This window comes from Dermochelys coriacea, chromosome 10, assembly GCF_009764565.3.
Source record: "Dermochelys coriacea isolate rDerCor1 chromosome 10, rDerCor1.pri.v4, whole genome shotgun sequence".
Taxonomy (NCBI): Eukaryota; Metazoa; Chordata; order Testudines; family Dermochelyidae; genus Dermochelys; species Dermochelys coriacea.
Genome location: NC_050077.1, coordinates 13,517,947 through 13,542,349, shown reverse-complemented (window position 1 = coordinate 13,542,349; position 24,403 = coordinate 13,517,947). Strand labels below are relative to the sequence as shown.

At 41.7% G+C, this 24,403-nt stretch overlaps 1 protein-coding gene across 1 annotated transcript; it reads left to right on the top strand.

Moving 5' to 3' along the window:
• Positions 1-750: 750 nt before the first annotated feature.
• On the top strand, positions 751-24,403 carry GET4 (guided entry of tail-anchored proteins factor 4). Its single transcript, XM_038420392.2, has 9 exons — positions 751-1,075; positions 13,220-13,298; positions 13,928-14,009; positions 15,022-15,171; positions 16,690-16,828; positions 18,942-19,082; positions 19,162-19,237; positions 19,630-19,702; positions 23,041-24,403. The coding sequence occupies exons 1-9, from the start codon at positions 918-920 to the stop codon at positions 23,127-23,129; spliced, it is 987 nt and encodes a 328-aa protein (XP_038276320.1). The 5' UTR covers positions 751-917; the 3' UTR covers positions 23,130-24,403.

Here is a 24,403-nt window from a genome sequence, read left to right as displayed (position 1 = left end):
CTCTGAAACCTGTCATTATGCAAAGTTTTAGACAGGCACTTCATTTTTGCTGCAGCCTAAGAATCCATTTATGTCCGCTTGGTCACCAATGTCATGGAACCTGTGAATTTTGCCATGTATATGGACCCTGATGCCACGCACTGTGAGTTGGCTTTGCTCTAGTCCTGTTTCCAAAAGGTGACCATAGTATGACATTTTTTTGTTTACCATCAGTGTGCATGAATGATGTATAAGTGTATTCACAAAACTGTTCTCACACCTACTGAGCTTATGACTAATACACACATTTGGAGAAAGTTTGGTTTTGTAAAAGATTCAGCGTGACGTGAAGGAAGGTGAGTTCACAAATACACCTCTGTTCAGACCCTCTACAGATCCCCCCCTCCGCCCCATAGCAAAACCAGGCTTGATGTTCCTCATATTTGTGAGGTAAAAAAAGCACCCGTTAAATGAATAGCGAAGCAGAAGGGCACCCAAACAAGCACAAGTGGCCTGGGACATGCACCTTTGCAGCCCCCTTGGCCTGGGCTAGCAATCCTGTTAGAGGATCCCACTCCTCCCTCCAGCTGGGACAGCTCAGCCCTGGCCTCGCCAAAACCATCTGCCCCCCTCCCCTCCTCCTCGCTCCCCCCGCCCCGATGCATCTTGCCTCCCCCCTCCATCCACCCTTCAGCCCACGCTCGCTAGCCATCCCCTTCTTTGCGATTGCCGCCCCTCCCCCATAGCCGCCTTCCTCCCTCCCCCGCCCGTCGCCGAGGCACGTGGTGTGGCGTCGCCACCGCGAAGCTGCGCTGCGGGCCCTGGCCCGCCCAGGCTGCCGTCGGGCTTGGTGGGCGGGGCCGACGGAAGCCGGCCCGGGTAGAGGGCAGCTGCGGGGCCGGGCCCCTGTCTCTCTCCGCCCGCCCCTCTCCGCATCAATGGCGGCGGCGATGATGGCGGCGGCGGAGCAGGAGGCCTCGAAGGGCGGCGGGCGGAACCGGGGTGGGGTGCAGCGGGTGGAGGGGAAGCTCCGCGCCAGCGTGGAGAAGGGCGAATACTACGAGGCGCACCAGATGTACCGGACCCTCTTCTTCAGGTACAGCCCGGCCCGGCACCCCTTCCAGAGCCTTCCGACCGCACACTGCCCTGCTGCCCGCGCGCCCCGCCCGGCTCTCCCGCTCGCCAGCTGATTGGGCGAGAGCGGGGAGGCCGCTCACCGGGAGGAGCAGCGTGAAGCGCCTAAGGGAGGCGGAATTGAGGGGAAGGGGGTTGCGGGAGGGGTGAGAAGAATTCCCTCTGCCCGCCGCCCTAGTTCGTCCGTCCCCCTCGGGAGGTGGGGGGGGGGGGGCTGGAGTCTGGCGGTGAAGTGAGCTGTAGCTCACGAAAGCTTATGCTCTAATAAATGTGTTAGTCTCTAAGGTGCCACAAGTCCTCCTTTTCTTTTTGCGAATACAGATTAACACGGCTGCTACTCTGAAAACTGTAAGGAGAGGGGCTCTTCACTAGCGGGGGAGGGGGCAATGAAGGGGGGCTGGAGTCCGGCGGGCCGGGGAGGGGGCAATGAAGGGGGGCTGGAGTCTGGCGGGCGGGGGAGGGGGCAATGAAGGGGGGCTGGAGTCCGGCGGGCCGGGGAGGGGGCAATGAAGGGGGGCTGGAGTCCGGCGGGCGGGGGAGGGGGCAATGAAGGGGGGCTGGAGTCCGGCGGGCGGGGGAGGGGGCAATGAAGGGGGGCTGGAGTCCGGCGGGCGGGGGAGGGGGCAATGAAGGGGGGCTGGAGTCCGGCGGGCGGGGGAGGGGGCAATGAAGGGGGGCTGGAGTCTGGCGGGCGGGGGGAAGTTTGAGCATTGGCCTGCTAAGCGTAGGGTTGTGAGCTCAATCTTTGAGGGGGCCATTTAGGGATCTGGGGCAAAAATTGGGGATTTGGCCCTGCTTTGAACAGGGGGTTGGACTAGATGATCTCCTGAGATTCTACGAAGCGGGGCTGGAGTTTGGCTTGCGAGGGAGAGGTGCTCTTGGCTGGCGGGGGAGGGGGTAATGAAGGGAGGTGTTGTAGTGCCCCGAGACTCCCTGGGCAGAAAGTCTGGAGACTGGCCCCCCATCTCTAATCTACTCGGGGTTGGGGCCACCCATTGATTGGTGGGGTCTTGTAGTTAATGATCATGGGCTACCCCCCACCCTGAAGTTATTGGCCTGGGAGGTGAGGCAGCTCCTGGCCTAGCTCTTCACCACCACTCAGCTGTGGCCTGATGGGTGCTTGACCTCTTGTGGAAGGTCCACACAGACCTGTAAATCATGGGCTACTCGCCTCCCATATGTAAATGGCCCAATTATTCAACTTCTCTCCTTTTTGTATTCTGTTGCTTTGGTCGGCTGTCGTCACACATGTCTAGAAAGTCCCATGTGATCTCAACAACAATTAGGCCCAAAAGCAGATGCAGCTTGGTTTTTCATTCTCTCTTCCTTTTCTGGCTGTTTGGCACTGCTCAGAGACTTGCCTTGGAGCAAGCAGAATTGGAGAAAAAGATTCCTTACTCATTTTTTCTTACCCCTGTTGTGCCAATTTGCTCCAGCATCTTGGCATCCTAAGGCTAGTCCTGTTGGTAGGGGTCTTCTCTCTAACCAATAGAAAGAGAGGTAATGATCTAGGTAGCCTTGCACCTTTTTCTATTGAGATGCATAAATGGGTTACAGAGTAGCAGCCGTGTTAGTCTATATTCGCAAAAAAAAAAAAAAAGAGGAGTACTTGTGGCACCTTAGAGACTAACAAATTTATTTGAGCATAAGTTTTTGTGAGCTACAGCTCACTTCATCGGATGTATTCAGTGGGAAATACAGTGGGGAGATTTATATACATAGAGAACATGAAACAATGGGTGTTACCATACACACTGTAATGAGAGTGATCAGGTAAGGTGAGTTATTACCAGCTGGGGGGTGGGGAGAACCTTTTGTAGTGATAATCAAGGTGGGTCATTTCTAGCAGTTGACAAGAATGCCTGAGGAACAATGGGGGGTGGAGGGGGAGAAATAAACATGGGGAAATAGTTTTACTTTGTGTAATGACCCATCCACTCCCAGTCTCTAGTCAAGCCTAAATTAATTGTATCCGGTTTGCAAATTAATTCCAATCCAGCAGTCTCTCATTCGAGTCTGTTTTTGAAGTTTTTTTGTTGAAGAATTGCAACTTTTAGGTCTGTAATCGAATGACCAGAGAGATTGAAGTGTTCTCCAACTGGTTTTTGAATGTTATAATTCTTGAAGTCTGATTTGTGTCCATTTATTCTGTTACGTAGAGACTGTCCAGTTTGACCAATGTACATGGCAAAGGGGCATGGCTGGCACATGACATATATCACATTGGTAGATGTGCAGGTGAACGAGCCTTTGATAGTGTAACTCACCTTACCTGATCACTCTTGTTACAGTGTGTATGGTATCACCCATTGTTTCATGTTCTCTATGTATATAACTCTTCCCACTGTATTTTCCACTGAATGCATCCGATGAAGTGAGCTGTAGCTCACAAAAGCTTATGCTCAAATAAATTTTAGTCTCTAAGGTGCCACAAGTACTCCTTTTCTTTTTATAAATGGGTTAGTTACATTAAACCCCTTCCACCTTCTCAGCTGCTTTCATTCCTTTTTAGGGATGTTTAATCTTAAACAAAAGGATGAGGTTACATTTTAAGATGTATCAAAGAATGTGAGTTCTTGAGGAACGGTTTCTTGTCAGTTATTTAAAGGTTAAATATATAAAAACAAGCTGCTGAATGACTTAATTAACATATGCTAAAGGACTTTGAGATCCCCAGATGGAAGACAGAATAGTAGTACAGCGTGTTAATATTATTACTGTGATTGAATTAGTAGTTCTGCAGTAAACCTCATGATGGGTAAAAGTTAGCATCTGGTGGTAACTTAGGTATATTCTTAGCACCTGTCAACTCTTCTTTTACTCCGAATTTTTTTCCTTTTAATTGTCATTCATATGTAAAAGTACACTGCAAATTTCTTCAAACCTGTCATAAAATTACAATTTGAATTTAAAAAAACAAACATTGATCAATATCTTAATTAAAATACACAGTGAAATCCCCATTTTAAGAGTAAAGTGATTTTAAATGTTCCTTAAAATGAATCCGCAGTGAGGGTCTCTCTCCAAATGGGTGGCTTGGCAGGTTGGCTTTTAATCACAGATCAGATGTAATTCTCGTTTTTGGATGTCCTGACTCTAGTGTCATTGACGGATTATTAAGCAGAACTTGATTTGAAGACTCTTTAAAATACATTGATTTCTCACCAAGTTTAGTCAATTTGGAATTTTTTTTAAAAAAGCAGATATTACAGCACAACTCCACATTTTGTGCCTTGCCTATTAATGAGTAATGTAACAGGTCCGTTCCATGGTACAGTATTTGTACTGTGGTATTACTACTTTGAGTACATGGCTGCTGTAATCTTGAATTGTCATCTACTGTGTAAGACTTTATTATTAAGCACTCTTTTGCATTTAATATTAGTCTGAGTGACTAAATAGTACTCAGATGTTTAAGGGTAACAATACATCTCCAAATACTTCTGTTGACACCATTTATGTCTGCAGAAGTCTATCTTTAATTTTGTTGCAGAAAAGTTTAGATTGTGATATTTATTTTTTCTTTCTTACACAACTTGTAACAAGCACTCTTTTCTTTCATAGTAATTTAAAGTGCAGTAACTTGCATCCTGGCTCGAACCCATTGAGTTAATTTAAAATGGGCAGATCAGGCATAACACAAGAACAAGGAGGCATTCAGTGAAATAAAAAGTGGTAAATTAAAAAATAATAAAAAGGAAATACTTTTTCATAATAAGTCATAATTAAACTGGACCTCGCCACAGGAAGTCATTGAGGCCAAGAATTTATCAATATTCAGAAAGAGATACCCACTTAGAAATAACAAGAATATCTAGAGTTGTTATAGTTAGTGCTAATAAATTTTGGAAGAGATACTAAACTTTATGGTTTAAACCATTCCCTAATAGAGATTAGGATGAGACTTAATTTGGGTGGACAGATTATCCATTTCTTCCTGTTTCAGGGTTTTTACACCTTCCTCTGAAGCATCTGATGCTTGCCACTGTTGAAGGCAGGATAAATGGAGCTTGAGTCTAATCCAGTGTGGCAGTTCCTATGAATGTACGGGTACTTGGGTCTCATTATTAATGTAGATAGTGACTAGTTCAAACACATCTAGGTTTCTGACTCTTGAAATTTCAAGTCAGACTTCCAGGTTTAAGTTCAAAGTGATAGTCAAATTGGCTTACATTTTATTAGTGCTCATGGACACTTTGTTTAATCTGAGTAAGCCGTCAAGGTCTCATTTACAGAAATGTTTCCATCCATTTCTACATTTCCCTGCTCCCACTCCACTGTTATCCATAACAATGGGGAAACTTATAAAAGATAAGGAACAAGAAGCATTATCAATTTAATTCATTAATTGACTTGCCAGATACAGTGCTAGTTAGTTTTCCGTGTTGCTTTCTTAATAACTTCAGTTGTGATCTGGAGAGTGACTATACAGTATCATGAAGTGAGAAATTCTATTTTTGAAAGATTTGAAGGCTAAATTTATCTTTAGCTTTTGTAATGTGCTCATTTCACATCTGAATAAACCTGCACATAGAATTCCACTATAACTGTGCAAATATGCACCACTTATATTTTGATAAGTGTAATGTAGTACATTAGTTATGTCAACACCACTATTTTTTAAATGATTTTCATTTTAAAATGGCATTATTTTGTTTCTCCTGTCTTCAAAAGAAGGAATTTAACTGAGCTTTTGGCAGACACAGGATCCTAATACCTTCCATTTATAGTTGTATGCTTTAATGGTAGTTAAAATAGACTTGTAAGATGCTGCTGTAAATAAATAAAATTGCTACAAGCTTAAGTGGTTATATTTTCCATACCTAGTCATAGGTGTCTTCCTGATTTTTTTTGGTATTTTTACTCCCCAGGCAGTGACCTTGAAAGGCAATGCTTTGGGGGCAGTGGAATAGGAAGCAAGGAACTGAGCAAGAATCTTGTATTGTTGAACTGTCGGTATTAATGGGTCTCTAGAGTTCACTTAGCAGGAAGGTGGTGTTACAGTGCAGTTTGCTTGGAGGAGGAGGAACAGAGATACTCCTATTGGAAACAGGTATTTTTGTCCTGTGTGGTCAGAGGGAACATTGTTACAGTAGGTTTAAGAAATAGCAATCTCTTTTTTCCTTCTGATTGATTTATATAAAAACAACAAACAGCCATTATTCAAAATATGAATAGCCAGGGTTACAAAATCCTCACTTACATACCTATTCATCCATTCAGTAAACCAATCTCTGCTATACGGTAGAGTCCACAAAACATCTCTTTAGAGGCAATCAGATGAAGGTAATCTTTTAGTAAAAAAAAAAACAAAAACAACAAATAAACAAAAACAAACCAAGGATCAAAATAATTTGGAAGGCATAGTATGATCAAATAAAAGTGAAATCACTGGAGCATACAGTATATTAAAATTATGGAAGTATTGACATTTAAGCAGGGTCAGCCTCAGAAATTTAGCTGAGAGCAAAAAAAAAAAATCTTAGCTCAAAAAGATACGATCTCTGATCTCTTATTTATCTGTCTGGCTGAAAGATTAGTGGGAATCCAGGAAGGTCAACTTTGGCCTTGTCTACACTGTGCAGGTTTCTGCTCAGTAAAGCAGCTTTCTGCGGTGTAACTCCTGGTCTGAACATACTGCCGAGTTACTTAGTGCGCAGGAACTCCACAGTTGCAGTGCTGTTAAAAACCACCCCAACAAGAGGCATACAGCTTTCTGCGCCAAGGCCACAGCTCCGCAGTCGCAGTGTAGACACACTGGTCAATTACAGCGCTGTGATTGGCCTCTGGGAGGTGTCCCACAATGCTTGTTTTCGCCACTCTGATTATCGGTTTGAACTCCACTGCCCTGCCCTCAGGTGACCAACCATGAGCCCCACCCCTTAAATTCCTTTGGAATTTTGAAAGTTCCCTTCCTGTTTGCTCAGTTATGCATGCAGTGGTCTCAGCACATCTTTCCGGGTGACCATGCCTACTCCGCGCACCAGGCAATTCCCCCACTTGGAGCAATGCCAAACTACTGGACCTCAGCAGCGTTTGGGGAGAGGAGGCTGTTCAGTCCCAGCTGTGCTCCAGCCGTAGGAATTATGATACCTACGGATAGATTTCACGATGCATGACAAAAAGGGGCTATGACTGGGACACACTGCAGTGCAGGGTCAAAGTGAAAGAGCTGCGGAACGCCTACCACAAGACGCGGGAGGCAAACCGCTGCTCCGGTGCTGCAACCACAAGCTGCCAGCTCTACAAAGAGCTGGATGCAATACTCGTTGGCAACCCCATGTCCCCTGCGAAGGCCACTGTGGATACTTCGGTGGCTCGCCTGCCGGTCGAGAGTAGACCGAGCCAGGAGGAGGAAATCTTGGACAAGGATGTGGAGGGGGACCCAGAGGCAGAGGACGACTCGGAGGTCAGAGATGCATGCAGCTAGGAGCTCTTCTCTACCCTGGAGGAGGCTAGCCAGTCACAGCTGTCAGAGCTTGGTGAAGTTCAAACAGGAGAGGAGGTCTCTGGTAAGTGGCTTTGATTTTTGGGAACCGCTGAAGTGAGTTGGTGGGGTCAGGAGAGTTGCAGAAAGCGGGCTTGTGTCTGTATGATGCACATACCACCACATGCCTACTCTGAGCGGCGGAACGTGGTGTTGACTCCCTCACTTTGCAGGAATATGCCTCAGATCTCCACGAAACTCTCATGGAGATGCTGGACAATCCGCTGCTACAGATTCTTTGGCTTTGTTTCTTGTCCCATTAAGGGTAACTTTCCTGCACCCCTCTGCAGTCACTGCAGGGGGTGCGGCGGCGGTGGCATTGCTGCACACAGGTGAGCCACATAAGGATCAAGGCGGAAGCAGCAGTCAGCCCTCCCTTGATTCCCTGCTCACCGTCAGCAGCAAGATATCTTCCATAATAAACGCAGCCTGGGGAAAATGTGGGGACAGTAATGATTATAAGGTGCCCCCCCCACACACACACACACAGTGCTACTTCTCCCCAAGAGCCACATGTCCAATGTCCAGTCCTGGAACACTGATTTCCCCTGCTGTTACTCACCATTTTGCAGGTCTTGTGGCTCATGTGTGCTTGCCTGGAGTCAGCCTGTTAGTGACAGGTATGTGAATAGTGGCTGTGTTTTAAATCACTGAATCAGCGGTCTGTGTGTTGCAAACAATACTGCTTCTGTAAAATGTTGTATTTTGGCTTCACAGATATGACCTTGGGAGCTCAGCCTCCCTCTTTATTGCCATCTGAAAGGCTGCACAGAATTAGGAAGAGGCCACAAAGAACTAAAGAAGACTTTCTGCATGATGTCATGATGCACTTCGTGGCTGAAAAACAAGAATTGAAGGAGTGGCAGGATAGCAAGAAGAGGGAATGAAAGGAGAATGTGGCGTGCCAAAACAAAGCCACAGAGTGGCTCTTAAACATTATGGAACACCAAGCGGACACGCTCCAGGCGCTACTAGCACTGCAAACCAAGCAGCTCTGCGCCCGCCCTCCCATGCAGCCGCTGTCACAAAACTTTTCCATGTGTCCCCCAGACACCACCAACACACTCTTATCAACCTCCTGGCTCCAGTCTGTACCCACTGCATTCCACTCCAGCCCCGTAATAGTCCAGCCCTTAGGACTTCCAGTACCTACTGCACTCAACACCTGGTTCCTCTGCAGTTTAGCCCTGCTGAAGTATGGTACCTGCTGCACTGTATTCCAAAGGAGAAGGTTGCATATGATACCTGGACATACACAAATCTTTAACCGTCCTGAGACCCCCACTTACTCCTGGGACCCTCCCTTCCCTCATCCCCCACAGTGTTAATGTTTTCCTTGTTTGTCTCTCTCCTCCAGTTGTTGTTTTTTAATAAAATAATTGTTTTGGCTTGAAAGCAAAACAGAGCCCTGCAAAGCAACAGGCATTTTTCTTAAACCTTTATAGTGCATCGTCTGCCCCAGTCACATCCTAGCATTACAAGCACTCTACTCCTGAGCATAGCAACAACTATTAGTGGATTTCAGCTTTAAATTGCTGCCTCAAGGCATCGCTGATCCTTATGGCCCTGTGCTGCGCTCCTCTAATAGCCCTGGTCTCTGACCAAATTCAGCCTCCAGGTGCTGAGCCTCAGGGGTCCAGCCCTGAGTGAAGCTTTCACCCTTCCCTTCACCAATATTATGGAGCATATAGCACACGGCTATAAGCGTAGGAATATTGTCATTGTCCAGGTCCAGCCTCCCATCTAGGCAATGCCAGCAGGCCTTTAAACGGCCAAAAGCACTGTCACCAGTCATTCAGCACTTGCTCAGACTGTTATTGAACTGCTCCTTGCTGCTGTCAAAATTCCCTGTGTATGGATGGCTTCATAAGCCACAGCATTAAGGGCTAGGCAGGGTCTCCCAGGATCACAAGGGGCATTTCAACTTCCCCTTCCGTGATCTTTTGGTCTGGGAAGAAGGTCCCTGCTTGCAGCTTCCTGAACAGATCAGTGTTCTGAAAGATGCATTTGTCATGCACCTTTCTGGACCAGCCTCCATTAAAGTTCATGAAATGCCCACAGTGCTTCCCAAGCACCTGGAGAACCATAGAGAAATACCCCTTGTGATTAATGTACATGGTGGCTAGGTGGTGTGTTGCCAGAATTGGAATATGCATGCCATCTATTGCCCCTCCACAGTCAGCGAAGCCCATTTGTGCAAAGCCATCCACGATGTCACGCATGTTACCCAGAGTCGTGGTCTTTAGGAGCAGGATGCGATTAATGGTCCTGCACACTGCTGTCAACAGGCGTCCAACAGTTGACTTTCCCACTCTGAACTGGTTAATGACTGATCGGTAGCAGTCTTGAGTAGCTAACTTCCCAAGTGCAATTGCCACGAGCTTCTTCAATGACAGGGCAGCTTTCATTCTTGTGTCCTTACAGCGCAGGGCTGGGGCGAGCTCATCACGCAGTCCCATGAATGTGGCTTTCCTCATCTGAAAGTTCTGCAGCTGCTGCTCATCATCCCAGATGTGCATGACAGGGTGATCCTACCACTCAGTGTTTGTTTCCTGAGCCCAAAAGTGGCATTCCACTGTGGTCAGCACCTCTGTGAATGCCGCAAGCAATCTCGTGTCGTAGCTACTATGCGTGGCGAGATCAATGTCACACTCCTCTTGCCTTTGTAGTTTAAGGAATAACTCCACTGCCACTTGCGACGTGTTAGTGAGAGCGAGCAGCATATTGGTCAATAGGATGGGACCATTCCTGCAGCCTGAAGAGGCAGAGCGTGCAGTATTCAAACCATTGAAAGCTGGCACCAAATGCAGACAGAAGCACAGGGATTGCTGGGATGCGAAGCAATGCATCATGGGGCATTGGGACAGGATCCAGGATGCCCTTCAACCCCCTCTGCCTTCCCACAACTCTTAGCAGCCGAAGAGGAAGAGCTGCTCTGTGGGATAGCTGTTCATAGTGCACCGCTCCGAATACCGCTGCAAGTGCCACAGGCGTGAACCTGCTATTGTGCAGGCAGCTGACATTGTGAACACACAACAGCAGTTTGCTTTCAGCGTTCTCTGAGCGGCGCTGTAACTGCCGGCAATATAACTCTGTCGCTGTAGACATACCCTTAGAAAAGGTAACCTTGTCTCAAATGTTCTTTTGAGCACCCAAGACTACTTAAACCAATGGCTAATATCCTTCAGTGGTGATTTCACAATTGACAAGTATTCTAATCTAGAATGAGGCAAAACAGGTTTGTGAATTACAAGACAACAAAAATAATTTCTCATTTCTCTAAGATCTTTTTATCACGTGTAAGAGATAATTCTAAATTAAAAATGCAGTTAGACCATCCAAAACCTTTAGCTTTGGAGAGTGGTGGATGTTCTGTCCAGGAGACTGTAATGACAGTAGTGTGGTAATAATCACATGGTCTTAGGATGGCAATTTTGGAATGAAGGGTGGTTGTTGTTTTTGTCTCACTTTGAGTTTTTAACATTCATTTTTAAATGAAGCTAGAAGCTGAAATGTTGAGCAGTTGGGTTTTGAAATGTGAAGTTTCTAAGGCTACGGCTACACTTGCAGATGTAGAGCACTGGGAGTTAAACCAGCCCTTGGAGACAGCAGCAGGGAAAGTGCTGCTGTGTGTTCACACTGTGCTCCTTGTGACTGTGGAACACGTCCACTTTTGCGGCTCTTGCAATGCCACAGAGAGCAGTGCGTTGTGGCAGCTATCCCAGTACAAGTGTGGTTTGGAAAGGGTTTGCAATGCCTAATGGGGCAGGCACAGCGCCACATGATGCAGGTTTCCCAATCCCATTGTTCCATGGGCATCCTACTAGATTGCTAGCTGCTTTTCAAATGAGGGGTGGGGAGTGTGACAGGGAGTGTGTTGTGTGTACGTGGGGGGAGAGACAGTGTGTTTTGGGGGGCAGAGTGTGTCAGCATGCTATCTTGTAGGTTCAGATAACAGTCAGGGGAAGGGGGAAACCCGACATCAGCCCCTCTTTCAAACACGTGTCTCTGCAGCAGGAGCATTCCACAGTAATGGTTTGCTTTGTGTCACAGAGCAGATAAGCGTGGGTGCTGTCAGGAACTGAGCTTTGAAATGGGGTAGCCGCATGCCTGTAGCCGAGTTCAAAACAATGACCAGAGTGGCCACTTGACTTCAAGGGATTATGGGATGTTTCTGGAGGCCAATCACGGTGCAGTAAAGCAACACGTCCACACTGATGCCACAGCGTTTCAGCCGAGGCGCAGAAAGCTCTATGCTTCTCGTGGAGGTGGATTACCAGGAGCAGTCCAGCTGCAGGGTCTAGGCGCTCTAAGTGCCTTGCCAGTGTGGACACCTCAGGAGTTAGGGTTCCCAGTGCTGATCTAATGCATAATATTTCAAAGAATCTGAGCAGTTGCTTTCACCCATTTACAAAGACTGTATTTGTTGTCTTTGTAAATGGGTGAAAGCAACTGCTCAGATTCTTTGAAATATTATGTGGTAACTCTTTCTGATTGCTGTCACCTTTGTAGATACTATCAAAGCTTCGCTAATTTGGCTCTGCAAAGGATGATTGCACTTCCCGTGTCCTCTTGTGTAGTAGCCAAAAGTAGTAATTAGGGAGACTAGAGGAGAGTGAAGAGAGACTGGGAAAGAGTTGAGTGGAGATGTCTCAGAAGCTGGGAATGAGCGACAGGGGAGGATCACTTGATGATTACCTGTTCTGTTCATTCCCTCTGGGGCATCTGGCACTAGCCACTGTTGGAAGACCGGATACTGGAAGATGGACCTTTGGTCTGACGGTAGGGCCATTCTTAGGTCTGTGATATGCAAGCTTATAGAATATCAGGTTGGAAGGGACCTCAGGAGGTCATATTGTCCAGCCCCCTGCTCAAAGCAGGACCAATCCCCAATTTTTCCCCCAGATGCCTAAATGGCCACCTCAAGGATTGAACTAACAACCTTGGGTTTAGCAGGCCAATGCTCAAACCACTGAGCTAGCCCTCCCCCATCTTGTAATGGCTCAACTGTATGTTACAGTGCTGGATAGCATTTATACTGAAAGTACTTTAAACTTCCATATATTAATTGATGTAATAGGACATGCTGGAGACATTCATTTATTATTCATGTAATAAGAATACATGTCTTGTACATCATACCAGACTTTTGGGTGCAGTCCCACTGTTCCAAGAGAGTAAGAATATTAAGTTTTATATTCAAAAATTTTGTTAGGGCAAAAGTGATAATGTGATGTTCCAAAGTTCCATTATAATTCCTTGTTTTCATATGCTTATAACTGTTGATCAGTTCTCTCTTTGGGACTAACTATTGGGCAAGGACCAGTGTTAGAGAGCTTACAACCAGGAAACGGAAATTATTATTTTTTTAATATTTATAATAAGGTCCATTCATATACTATATGCTTTGTATACAACCAGCTTTATTGTAGTTTTCATTGTCTAGACGTTGATTTTCCAATACAGATATGCATCTTTGAAAATAAATCTTTGTGTCACCTTGTGCTTCAAGTAATATTAAATTACTTCCAAATTCAAGTGATTTTGAGTATATGCAAACCTGTCGCTTAATGATACTTTATCTCAAGAATTTTTTTTTTGCTTTGTTTTTATTTGCAGGTATATGTCCCAAGGCAAACATGTAGAAGCAAGAGAACTGATGTATTCAGGGGCACTGTTGTTCTTCAGTCACAGCCAAGTAAGAAATCCCTTTTTTTTTTTTTTTTTTTTTCCCCAAAATTGTTTGAGGGTTAAATGGTGACTCATTGGTGCTAAAAGTTTTGGGATAATAAGCAGTCTAGGGCTTGTCTACGCTCGGACAATCAGAAAAGACAAATCTAATACTAAGATTATGACGCAATACACAGGTTAAAGCACATTAAGCCCTTGTGTGGCGTTTCTTAGTTCACTTAATGCTTCTTCAAGGATTTGGTTAATTTATCTTAACTTTCCTGAACGTCCACATGCAGGCAAGTCTTTTATTGTGGGAAGTTGCTATGTAGTTGCTTTTCCCAGTGCACGACTCCTGTGTCTTTTCTGTGTAGAGATGAATTGCATCACTTGTAGAGACTTTGACATTCATATCTGTCCACACTGCATTTGCAGCCTAAGCCAGTTGTGCTGTATTTTCATGCAGGTTTCTGGTTTACTTTTATTAAATTACTACTACTTTTTGTGAGGATGGAAGAGGGTTAATGATCCCTTTTCCATCTGAAAATTTGTCTTATTTTCACAAAATGCTTTAAGCATTTTCTTGATCTCTTTCTAGCAACTAATGATAGCTTCAGCACTAACAATACATTTCTTGTTTTTGTGCGCATTTTGTAGCAAAACAGTGCTGCTGATCTGTCCATGCTGGTTTTAGAGTCCTTAGAGAAATCGGACGCAAAAGTAACAGATGAACTACTAGGTGAGATTCTCATTGTGTTTAGTTTGACAGAATTTCAAGTGTATTTGCACTTCAGAGAAATTTGTGTTATCAGAAATGTAACGTTCTCCTGAACCTTCAATCCCTTTCATTGTGCCATGAGTTGTGGGCTCCCTTTTGCTAAGGGGTTAATTTAGTTCCAGAAGTGACACACAGACAAAACTGCTGGAAAAATAATGGATTCTCAGTAATTGATGTGGCTCTAAGCATACGGACATACTTTGAGCAAACATCACTATGTTTTGTAGGTGGAGCATGATTTTTGGCATTGTCCTCTCCCCAGCACAGGAGCGACAAGTATTGTCTGCACAGTAATTGACCTCTCCGCCGCTTTGATGGACAGCGGCTTCCTATCCAGTCAGTGTGGTGATGTGTGCATTGCCCGCGGGTCGGCCATTTTGTCAAAGAAACTTTGCTTGTCGGACTGTCTGATTCGGTAAGCGTGCAGTTCATAAAGCCCTTCTTGTGAGCTGCCCAGCTGGAAATCATATGAAGAGTCCCTTCCACATCAACTCCTCTTCTAGGGGCCTGCAGACCAACTGGAGAATGGGATAGGGAATGCACTTGATTTCCATAGATTCAGTCTGGCATTTCACTCCACGGTCCTCCGACAGCCCTGCTCCTAATTACAGGCTTCCATCCCTGATACTTCTTATGACTGGTGTGCACCTTCCTAACTGAAGCCTTGTCTCCTCACTGGAACTCCCTGACAGCAAAGGAACATCTATCCTAAGCCATGGGACATGGGAAGCTGTTCCTACCTAGTTCCAGTTACTAGGCAGGGTATAGTTTCTGGCACTGCAGCGGAGAGGTCAATTGGATGTTACTGATTTACAGAGCTAAGATTGACTGTTACACATGGAAGTACATTGTTCAGTCACTCATTTAAGAAGAACAAGTAATCTTTCAAGATGTTTTTACAAAGGTTTATTGATAACAGGAGAAACTCTGCTATGTTCTGGTAATGTTAATTGCATATTTGTATTGCTTCTAGAAAACTTGGCTAAAGTGTTTAGTTTGATGGATCCAAATTCTCCTGAAAGAGTAGCTTTTGTGTCCAGAGCACTGAAATGGTCCAGTGGTGGATCAGGGAAACTCGGTCATCCGAAACTACATCAGTTATTAGCCATCACGTTGTGGAAAGGTAGGAACAATTGATTTTGATCATTTTTGTAACACTGATATTTCTAAAAATTTAAGATAATTATATCAATAACTCATTTTTTCACCCTTAAGAACATTAAAATATCACTTCGTAAAGATTGGGTTTGTTCTTTTCTTATTGTACAAGTTAAAATTTTGCTTGACAAACCTATTGCAGAGCAGAGCACAGAGTGAGGCTTCCACCTAGTGTTCTAGTAAACCCAGGTTAGTCACAATAGAGTTTAAGACGCCACCAATTAGAAGTTATTTCAGTGTCTGCTATTTAAAAGGAAAAAAAAAAAAAAACAATTTCAGAGCCCTTTTCTTGAATTTATTGTGGTTTCATTATGCGTGAAATCAAATGTAAAATATGATAAAACAGAGAGGTGCATAAAACTCTTATTTCAATCATAGATGATGCATGAATTTAAGGTGTGTTTATATATACAGTACATACGAATGTTGGTTTGACAATAATTGAACAAAAAGTCACTTTCTCTGATGTCCCATGGGTCTCTACCAACACCAGTATACTAAGTGAACTTTCTAACCAAACAAAATCAGACCCGCTCTTCTGCAGCTCTGAAGTCCAGTTGCTAGTCAAAAATAGTAAACTTTACCCCTTGGTCAAAAGTTCAGACTACCTTTGTTTGATGTGCCGTACTTTTCTCAGTGGCGTAATTGTGTGAATTATTTGTTGGCATTTGATGGGTATTGCTGTTGTCAGCTGCCAAGTGAGAATATTTCTGAAGCATTAGTGTTGGTTTCTCAATGAGGCTTCAGCAGGAGTGTGGACGTGATGGGCAAAGGAAACAGCATGTACTTAAAATTGAGTGTCCTCAGACTAGAGCAGATGACTGCTATCCGTCCACAGATGAAAGTGTGTGTGTTCTCTTAGGTCATATCTTTTTGAGACTTTAATTTGAAAAAGACTGGATTATTAAAACAGGACTTTTGGGTTCAAAATATAATTAATATCATGACTGTGATATACCATGGGCATTGGCTAGAATACAGCTTTTCCTGAAATGAAGTTCTGGTAAATCTTTTTATTTTCTATTAACTTTTGCTACAGTATAGAAATAACTTAAGTTTGATAGTGGGAGTGGGTCAGACTAAAATTAGGCAAAACCTCTTCTCCACACAATTCAGGGTAAGGGCATTTGAGTTTAAAGTGAAAGGTCTTGCCCCTCATCTCACTACTGGTAATAATATATTTAATATGCTGATGGTTAAGATTGTAATTTGGTGCATTTGAGGAGTAAGACCAATTTAGACAGGAGAAGCAATGTCTGAAAACAAACAGTTTTTAAATATTACTAATTCAAAATGTATTTAAAATGTATTTGCAAAGACAAATGGCCATTTCCTTGTATTTGTTGTGTATATACCCATGTTTACATAACAGCCCCCATGACGCATCCTTTTGGAAAAGGAACAAACCTACCAAATGTTCTTGAATTTAAGCATAACAAACTGAGTTCTTAACAGCTGTTTTCTTTTTGTCTCTCTTCTGTAGAGCAAAACTATTGTGAATCTCGGTATCACTTCTTGCACTCCATGGATGGCGAAGGATGTGCTAATATGCTAGTAGAATATTCATCATCCAGGGGATATCGCAGTGAGGTGGACATGTTTGTAGCTCAGGCAGTCTTACAGTAGGTGTTCAACATTTATTTGTAATAAAAGTGTTTGCTGTGCAAAGTGTTGGCTTAAACTGTTTGCATTCTGGAGTCTGGCCTCAAGTGAAGTAGAGTAACTGAGAGTTAAACATATCTTTTTGCAAAAGAAATTATAAAAGTGAATAAAGTTTCTTAGTCTTTTGTATAGTTAATGAGATGGAAAAACTTTTGTATTTTGATTCAAGATTATATGTGATCCACTCCCATAATTTATATATTTGTGTGTGTAAAAACAAACAAAAAAAACACCCCAACAAAAATTGACAGTGAAAATGTGAAATCACACTAACTATTGGGAGAACTAAACTAATCCATCTGAATCGGAGAACAGCATCCTCATCATTAAAGTAAAAGGTCTCCTTTTAAGAGGATATATTAGTGCCCTTATGTTAAAAATGAATTTGTAATCATTTGTAAGATCCCTTTCTTCTCTTCATAATACCCCCGATGTTGAAATATGTCGTTGTCATTATTATTCATCTGATGGTGGTGCCCAGAGGCCCAGAGCATTGTATTGCAAACACAAAAGGCTGATGTGGTCCCTGCCTGGGAGCTAAGAATCTAAGCCATCTAAGAATTACTCCTTTTGTTCCATCAAGCACATTCAATGACAGTGTAGGGTACTTCAGTGAGTGGAGTTACTGCCAGTTTCCTAAGATCATTAAAGTATTTGTTTTATAGGGGGAAGGAATACATATAATTATGCAGCTTTACAAACTGATATGTCAAATACTTTGATTTACTAGCCTGGACTGTGTACATTTTAACTCCGTTTTAACAAATACGCTCTGAAGATGAACAGTTCCCAGGCTGCCTGCCTAACTGCCAGCAAAAATGGCTTCTCTTTCATCTGTCACCTATAATTTTTTTATTATAATAAGCCTTTTATATGGCGGGTTGGACAGGTTGCTTTTGTCATGCTGAAACATTTCTCAAACCTAGTCTTTCTGCTTTTACTGTAATATTCTCCAACCTGTAGACTGGAGCAGTTCCTTATGGGTTTCCAGTACAGGCAGGGCAATTAAATATGTTGAAAAGCATTTATAAAGGTATATTATGCCAAGCAGTATTTATACAACTAAATCTTTTACTGACCTAGATGTATAGCTAGAATAAATCTTACAACATATGTGGAGTTGTCACAAGCTATAATCCTATGCAAAATCGATGTTGTAACTTGATCAGTAGTGAACAATATTAATGAAATAATAAAACCTCACCATGTCTAATGGTTCAGATACAGAGGCTAATACAGAACTGAAAATGAAAACGCTCATTACAGCCTTCTTGATACTTGCTAATATTTGCCACCTGAGCAGAAAATTGCCAGTATGTGTGTGGGTCTTTCAAAGACTATAACTAGAAATAACTTGGCATTACTCAAGAATCAGATGATCTTGGTCATCAATCAGGTCATTAACTAGTGACAAATTCTGTTTGAGAATCTGACTGTATTTACTTAAGATAGGACTTGCAGACATTTAGACTCAATATGGACAGAATTTGTTTGGGTACTAGTACTAAATCACTACCAAGAGTAGAAGAGAGGTTTTATTTGTCATTCAAGATTAACAGATGTACACCAAAAGAGGGGGGTGATTATTTTGGATATCAGGAAGAATGAGGTATGCGCTGAAATTAAAATTTATTTCCATGGGATAAACTTTTGGCCACAGTAAGGACAGCTCCAGTTAACCTGAATTATGCATAAAAAGTAGCATCCGTTATAGTTTTTCATGTGCTTCTATTAGAGGTTGAATAAAATTGGATAGAATCATGTCTTCCTTTAGATTAACTTTCTCATTAACTATTACTATCTAAAATAATAGTATGACTCTTATTAATTTGCAAATGCTTCTAGTGTTCTTTAAAGTTGTTCAACAATTTTCTCCTTGGCTGATTTTAAGCAGTTGCTAGAGCTCTTCATTTTCAGTTAATAGAGTTTCTGTTATTAACTGATCTATTGAGCCTGATGTAGCTTATTTAAGTTACAGTTATTGAACATTAGACTTTTTTTTCTTAGTTTAAAAGAAATTCTTGAGAGCTCCAAATACCATTTTAACATCTATTTTACTGCTTCCTCTTTCAGATTTCTCTGCTTAAAAAATAAGACGAGTGCATCAGTGGTTTTTACAACATATACACAGAAACATCCTTCAATAGAAAAGGGGCCTCCATTTGTACAACCGTTGCTAAATTTCATCTGGTTTCTGTTACTGGCTGTCGATGGGTATGACTTATTACTTTGTTTTTAATTAACTTTTTCATTTTGTGCTAAGATTACATTTTGTGCTTTGTTTCCTTTCTAGAGGAAAACTAACTGTATTTACAGTATTGTGTGAACAGTATCAACCGTCCCTGAAAAGAGATCCTATGTATAATGAGGTGAGTTGTCAGTAGTTAGTTGTAACACAGTCCAGTAGAATTGATTTAAATAATGCCTTTTCAACATAACATACACACGTGCTATATTGTGAAACCTAATAAAATGCAACGGATGACTTTTTATCAGGGTTTTATCAAATGGGATTTATACTCTGCCAAGTGTTTGTCAGTGGAACAATATGAGGTTTAGAAAATTGCCTTTTGAGAATGCAGTTACGATAATTTATTAATGTAAAGCACATTGTCTTGATTATCTTTTTCAAAAACATTTGTTTTCTCTGCAAATTGGAGAGAGAAGTTGTGTTTCTAGAAAATTATAGGGTTTGACTTTTCTTATCTTAGATACTTTGACATGTATAAACAATTAACATCTGTTTTGTGTGTCATTTCAGTACCTAGATAGAATAGGACAGCTCTTTTTTGGAGTTCCACCCAAGCAGACATCATCCTACGGAGGATTACTAGGTAATTTATAACGATGAAATGTCTGTGGCTACAATGTCAAATCTTTTTGGAAGTAGTACCAGTCTATGGACTATTATGCATTGTATTTGGCCTAATTTATTAAATTTTAATTTATGTACAGTGTCTTTGACACAAATAAACATAGATTAAAATTAGTCACCAATATAAAAATGAATCAATTATACTTGTAATGTAATGGATATAAAGTTTGCAAAATCCTCACTTCGGGTTAAAAATAGGGAAGAAATGGTATAATCTCCCTATAAATATTAAATTTGAGATTAAATAGTAAATTGCAAAGTAAACCCTCTTGCTAAAATGTATGCATTGGCTTAACTTGAAGCATATTGAGTATTCCCATTAATTTCAATGGGAATATTCATTTCTTAAAGTTCAGTACATCTGGAAGTATTTGCGGAACTGGGACCTTAGAGAGACGCCTAATATTTTTCAAAGTAAGTAGTGTTTGTGTAGAAAGTGTTTGTTTATGCATGAGGAATCAATATTAATACAGTTTTTTTCTACAAAAGTCTTATTGGAAGAAGAAATCAAAACATCAGTTACTAAGTACTGTTCACGTTTTGGTTTGTGTTTTTTAAATCAGAATGGAACAAATTGAACCACAATATATTAAAAAAAATCATTGACTACAATATTTTCCCATAAAGAAATAAGCTCCTCAGAAACTCCTTTGGCTTATAATAAATACCTGTTTAGTTCCTTTATCTGGTACCCAAAGTTTAGTAGAAAATATCACTATTGTAGTTGATCCAGTATGTAAACAGGCTTTAGAAGTTTGAAACTGTGAGAGTGAGATGGAGGACATGCGAATGCTATGTTATAAATCACAATTTTGTTTCCCAAGATTCATTCCTGTATTTAAGGCAGATGTTACGGTGTACATGTGTTCTGCCTTTCAATGCTTTCAGCAACGTTTCTAGGGTTAACGGAGGCAACTTCAGTAAAAGCTGGAACCTAAAAAGCATGTCAATAATCAATCAGTCTGATATATCTAAAAACTTCTAATTTCTCAGATGTCTTTTTAGGGCCTGGTCAATAATTAGGGCTGATTGCCCTCAAATCCCACTGAAGTTAGAATTGTCCATATTTTACTCTTGACAGAATTCTGCACCCATGCAGGGGTGCAGAATTCATGTGGTCTGCATATTTCTGTGCAACCCCGCGCAGAAAAACAGAAAAGAAATCTGTGGGGGAACACGTCTCTTTCAAGGCAGTGCTTCTGTTCCAGTGTGCCTGGAGCAGCTTCAGAGATGCAAATCACTGCGGGAGGAGGGGACTCAGCATGCGTGTGCGGACAGGGGAGATGTTGATCACTGTCAGGGGACGGGGCTGGCCACCAAGCGAGAGAGACTCTGTCCCTCTCTCTTGATACCACTGCTCGAGGGGGATGGAGGAGGGTAGGTCTTTTTGTTATGCAGGAGGAAGGCTCTGTCCCTGAGGCAGAAGTGTAGCAGCCTGCCTGCCTAATAAAATGTAACTTCTTGAGAATTGAAAAAATAATTAAATATTAGTATCATGTTACTGAAAATGGTTTGTTTTTATGTTAAAGAAAATAGCTTTTGTAAAAAATCCCCACATTTTTGTTAATGTTTCTGTTGATGGTTAATAGATCTTCTCTGAGGCAGAAATGTAGCAACCTGTCTGCATAGTAACATTATTAATTATTCTACTGTTAGTTAACTGTTCCTGGGGGAACTGACTGAGAATGGGAACATAAAAACCTGTAAATATTATAAAGCCCCTACATTGCCAGAGTGATGTAAAGACAGTAAGGGAATCAGCCAAGAAGATCTATGCATTTTCCTCACTTTTTTCCTGTGCCAAAGTGGCACAATGGGGTTAGATTTTTACTTACCCATTTAAAAAAAGAAAAAGAAGACTTTTGAGGGCAAATAAAACTTTTACCAAGCAGTCAATAAAATGTCAGGACAATCAGAACCAAGCCCCTCTCCAAAGTACCCAGCTAGGTCCAGGAGTAAAACGGTATGACTTTCATGTGTGAAAGTCTAAGCAATTTAAAATGACATTCTGCTTTTGCTTTCCCCCCCCCCCCCCCCCCCCCGGTTGGTGTTCTGTCATGTAATTTAAATGAAAAATCCAGGATTATAACTGGAATGCAGGGTATTAGTTACCAAGTATTTCTAACTGAACTTTCATGTGTTTAGGAAATGCTGAATAGTTATTGTAACTTTCTTCTGTATTGCAGTTTAAATAACTTGCAAAAAACAATTAAAACTGGTGTGCTTATATTGCATTACTTTGACAAATAAAATCGGCAGAATTTTTTAAATTTTGGCGCAGAATTTTTAATTTTAATTTAATCCCCCCCGGAGTAATATTTAATCAATGTTTCAGTTGGAAAAAGTAGCTTCCAAAATTAATGTAAATAACTTCACTGCTTCTATGGTTTTTAATTTAAAATATATTGATCCGTTTCATTTGTAAATGAATGCCTCAGATGCCAAGTCTTTTTTAACAGAACAGCGTATGGCTTCAACTATAGCTCTCTTCTAGCTCAGATGTTAAAGTGTTCTAGCTCGCTTTGAGATGATTACTGTGGCCTCATGTAATCACGTTTTATTTATGACAAAATGTTTTTCACATGGTGTTTTTAAAAATTGGCCTTGTTTTTAAAGAATTATTAATTCTGAAGTAAAATTTTCCATATATCAGTAAGTATCTGAATCACTTAAAGCAGGGGTGGCCAACCTGTGGCTCTTCAGAAGTTCATTTGCGGTTCCTTGTGTAGGCACCAACACCGGGGCTGGAGCTGCAGGCGCCAACTTTCCAATGTGCCAGGGGTGCTCACTGTGCAACCCCTGGCTCTGCCACAGGCCCTGCCCCCACTACACCCCTTCCCGCCCCCTCTCCTGAGCCTGCCATGTCCTTGCTCCTATTCCTGCCCCAGCCTGAGTCTTCTGCACCCTACAAAACAGCTGTTTGGGACATGCGGGGAGGGAGGGGGAGTCACTGATCAGCGGGGTTGCCAGTGGGAGGGAGGCGCTGGGAGCGGGGTCGGGGGAGCTGATCGGGGGCTGCTGACATATTACTGTGGTTCTTTGGCAATATACATTGGTAAATTCTGGCTCCTTCTCAGGTTCAGGTTGGCCACCCCTGACTTAAAGGGACATAAGAAACACTGATTGGGCCTGCAATGTACCCTACTGTGGAACTGCTGTAATTTGAGGAATACCTTTTAACTTCTATATTTATATTTTTAATTATCCACTCCATTACAGTAACAAACTTCAAAATAAAATAGTTTACTCCACTAGTTTTCCAAAATTAAAATTTAACTATCCTGTATTTAATTATAGGAAATCTTTTAAACAGTCTGATGGGAGCTGGGGAAGATGATGATGCAGAAGATGGTCAAGAAGATAGCAGTCCTATTGAACTTGATTGAATTTTTTTTCATTAGGAGCTGCATGAATTTGGCAATTTGATAACTCAAAAGACAATTTCAGAATTTAAGTCCTGCAATTGTTTCTCAACAACTAAAAGGGCTCCTCTGTTCTGTTAAAGAAGGTTGCTGAAATGTTTTATGATGTTTGGTCTATATTATTTATGTAAAAAGAAATAGCCAATAGAACTGATGGGAATGATTGTTATCAGACTTCCAATAGGCTGGCTGATGTCTTTGATTAAGATATATAGTCTTCTACAGTTTCAAATGCAGTATTCCCTTTTTCACAATAACACAAAATAAAGCATAAACATTTGTTTGGTGCTTTACATTTTTAAACCAGTTTTGTTTTAGTGTATTATGAAAAATGCTTGACCTTTGCTGTCACAAAGGAATGTCTTGAAAGGCAGGGTAAATAGTTGTATAGCTTATCTATAAACCCTGTGCCAAAAGTATTTCAAGACAACCCAGAGAGGGTGTAATTAAAGGTGCACATTCAGGAAACTTCAATACCACACACACATCCCTGAAATTCATTCCTGTCACAGCAATTAGTATAATTTGCACCATCCAGAACAATTCTGTGTATCTAAAATTAGTTTCAAATTACACCATTCTTATACAGAAGTTTCTTTAAAGTAGTTGCTTACCTCTCCTCTGATAAGAATGGATCATTGAATGTAGATGATTGGCTGCTAATTAGACCAGAATTTCTTAGCCTTGTTGTTTTATACATAGATATTCAGCAGCTAAAAAACCTCCTCCAACACACAGTTTTTCTTTTAGAATGGAGTCTTCTAGGTTTAGGTCTGTAATAGTGTGTAATGGTGACAGTTTGAGGTTTTGTTTTAGTAACCAAACAAAACCACTACATTTTTTTGCTATAAGCAGCACATGGAAAAAATCTTTGCAACGTATTTCTATTTACAGAAAAGGGATACTGCAAAACTATCAGTTCTTTAAGATGCAATATTTATTTTTATTGGGTGGTTGATTCATTTAACACTTTATGTAAAAAAATAATAACCACAAACTGCATTAGGCATAATTCTCATCTCCTTTCAATGCAGTGCACCACGTGATAGCTGTATGATTAAAAGATGAAATTGGGGAAACACTTTATTTTTTCACATCTAAAATAAAAGGCTTAAATTAATACACAGTGATCATGCATGGGGGGAATAATACATTTTTATTTACTGTAAAAAAAAAAAAAATTTAAAGGAGGACTTTGTGTTAATTGTTGAGTATTAAATAAATACTTTATACTGGGA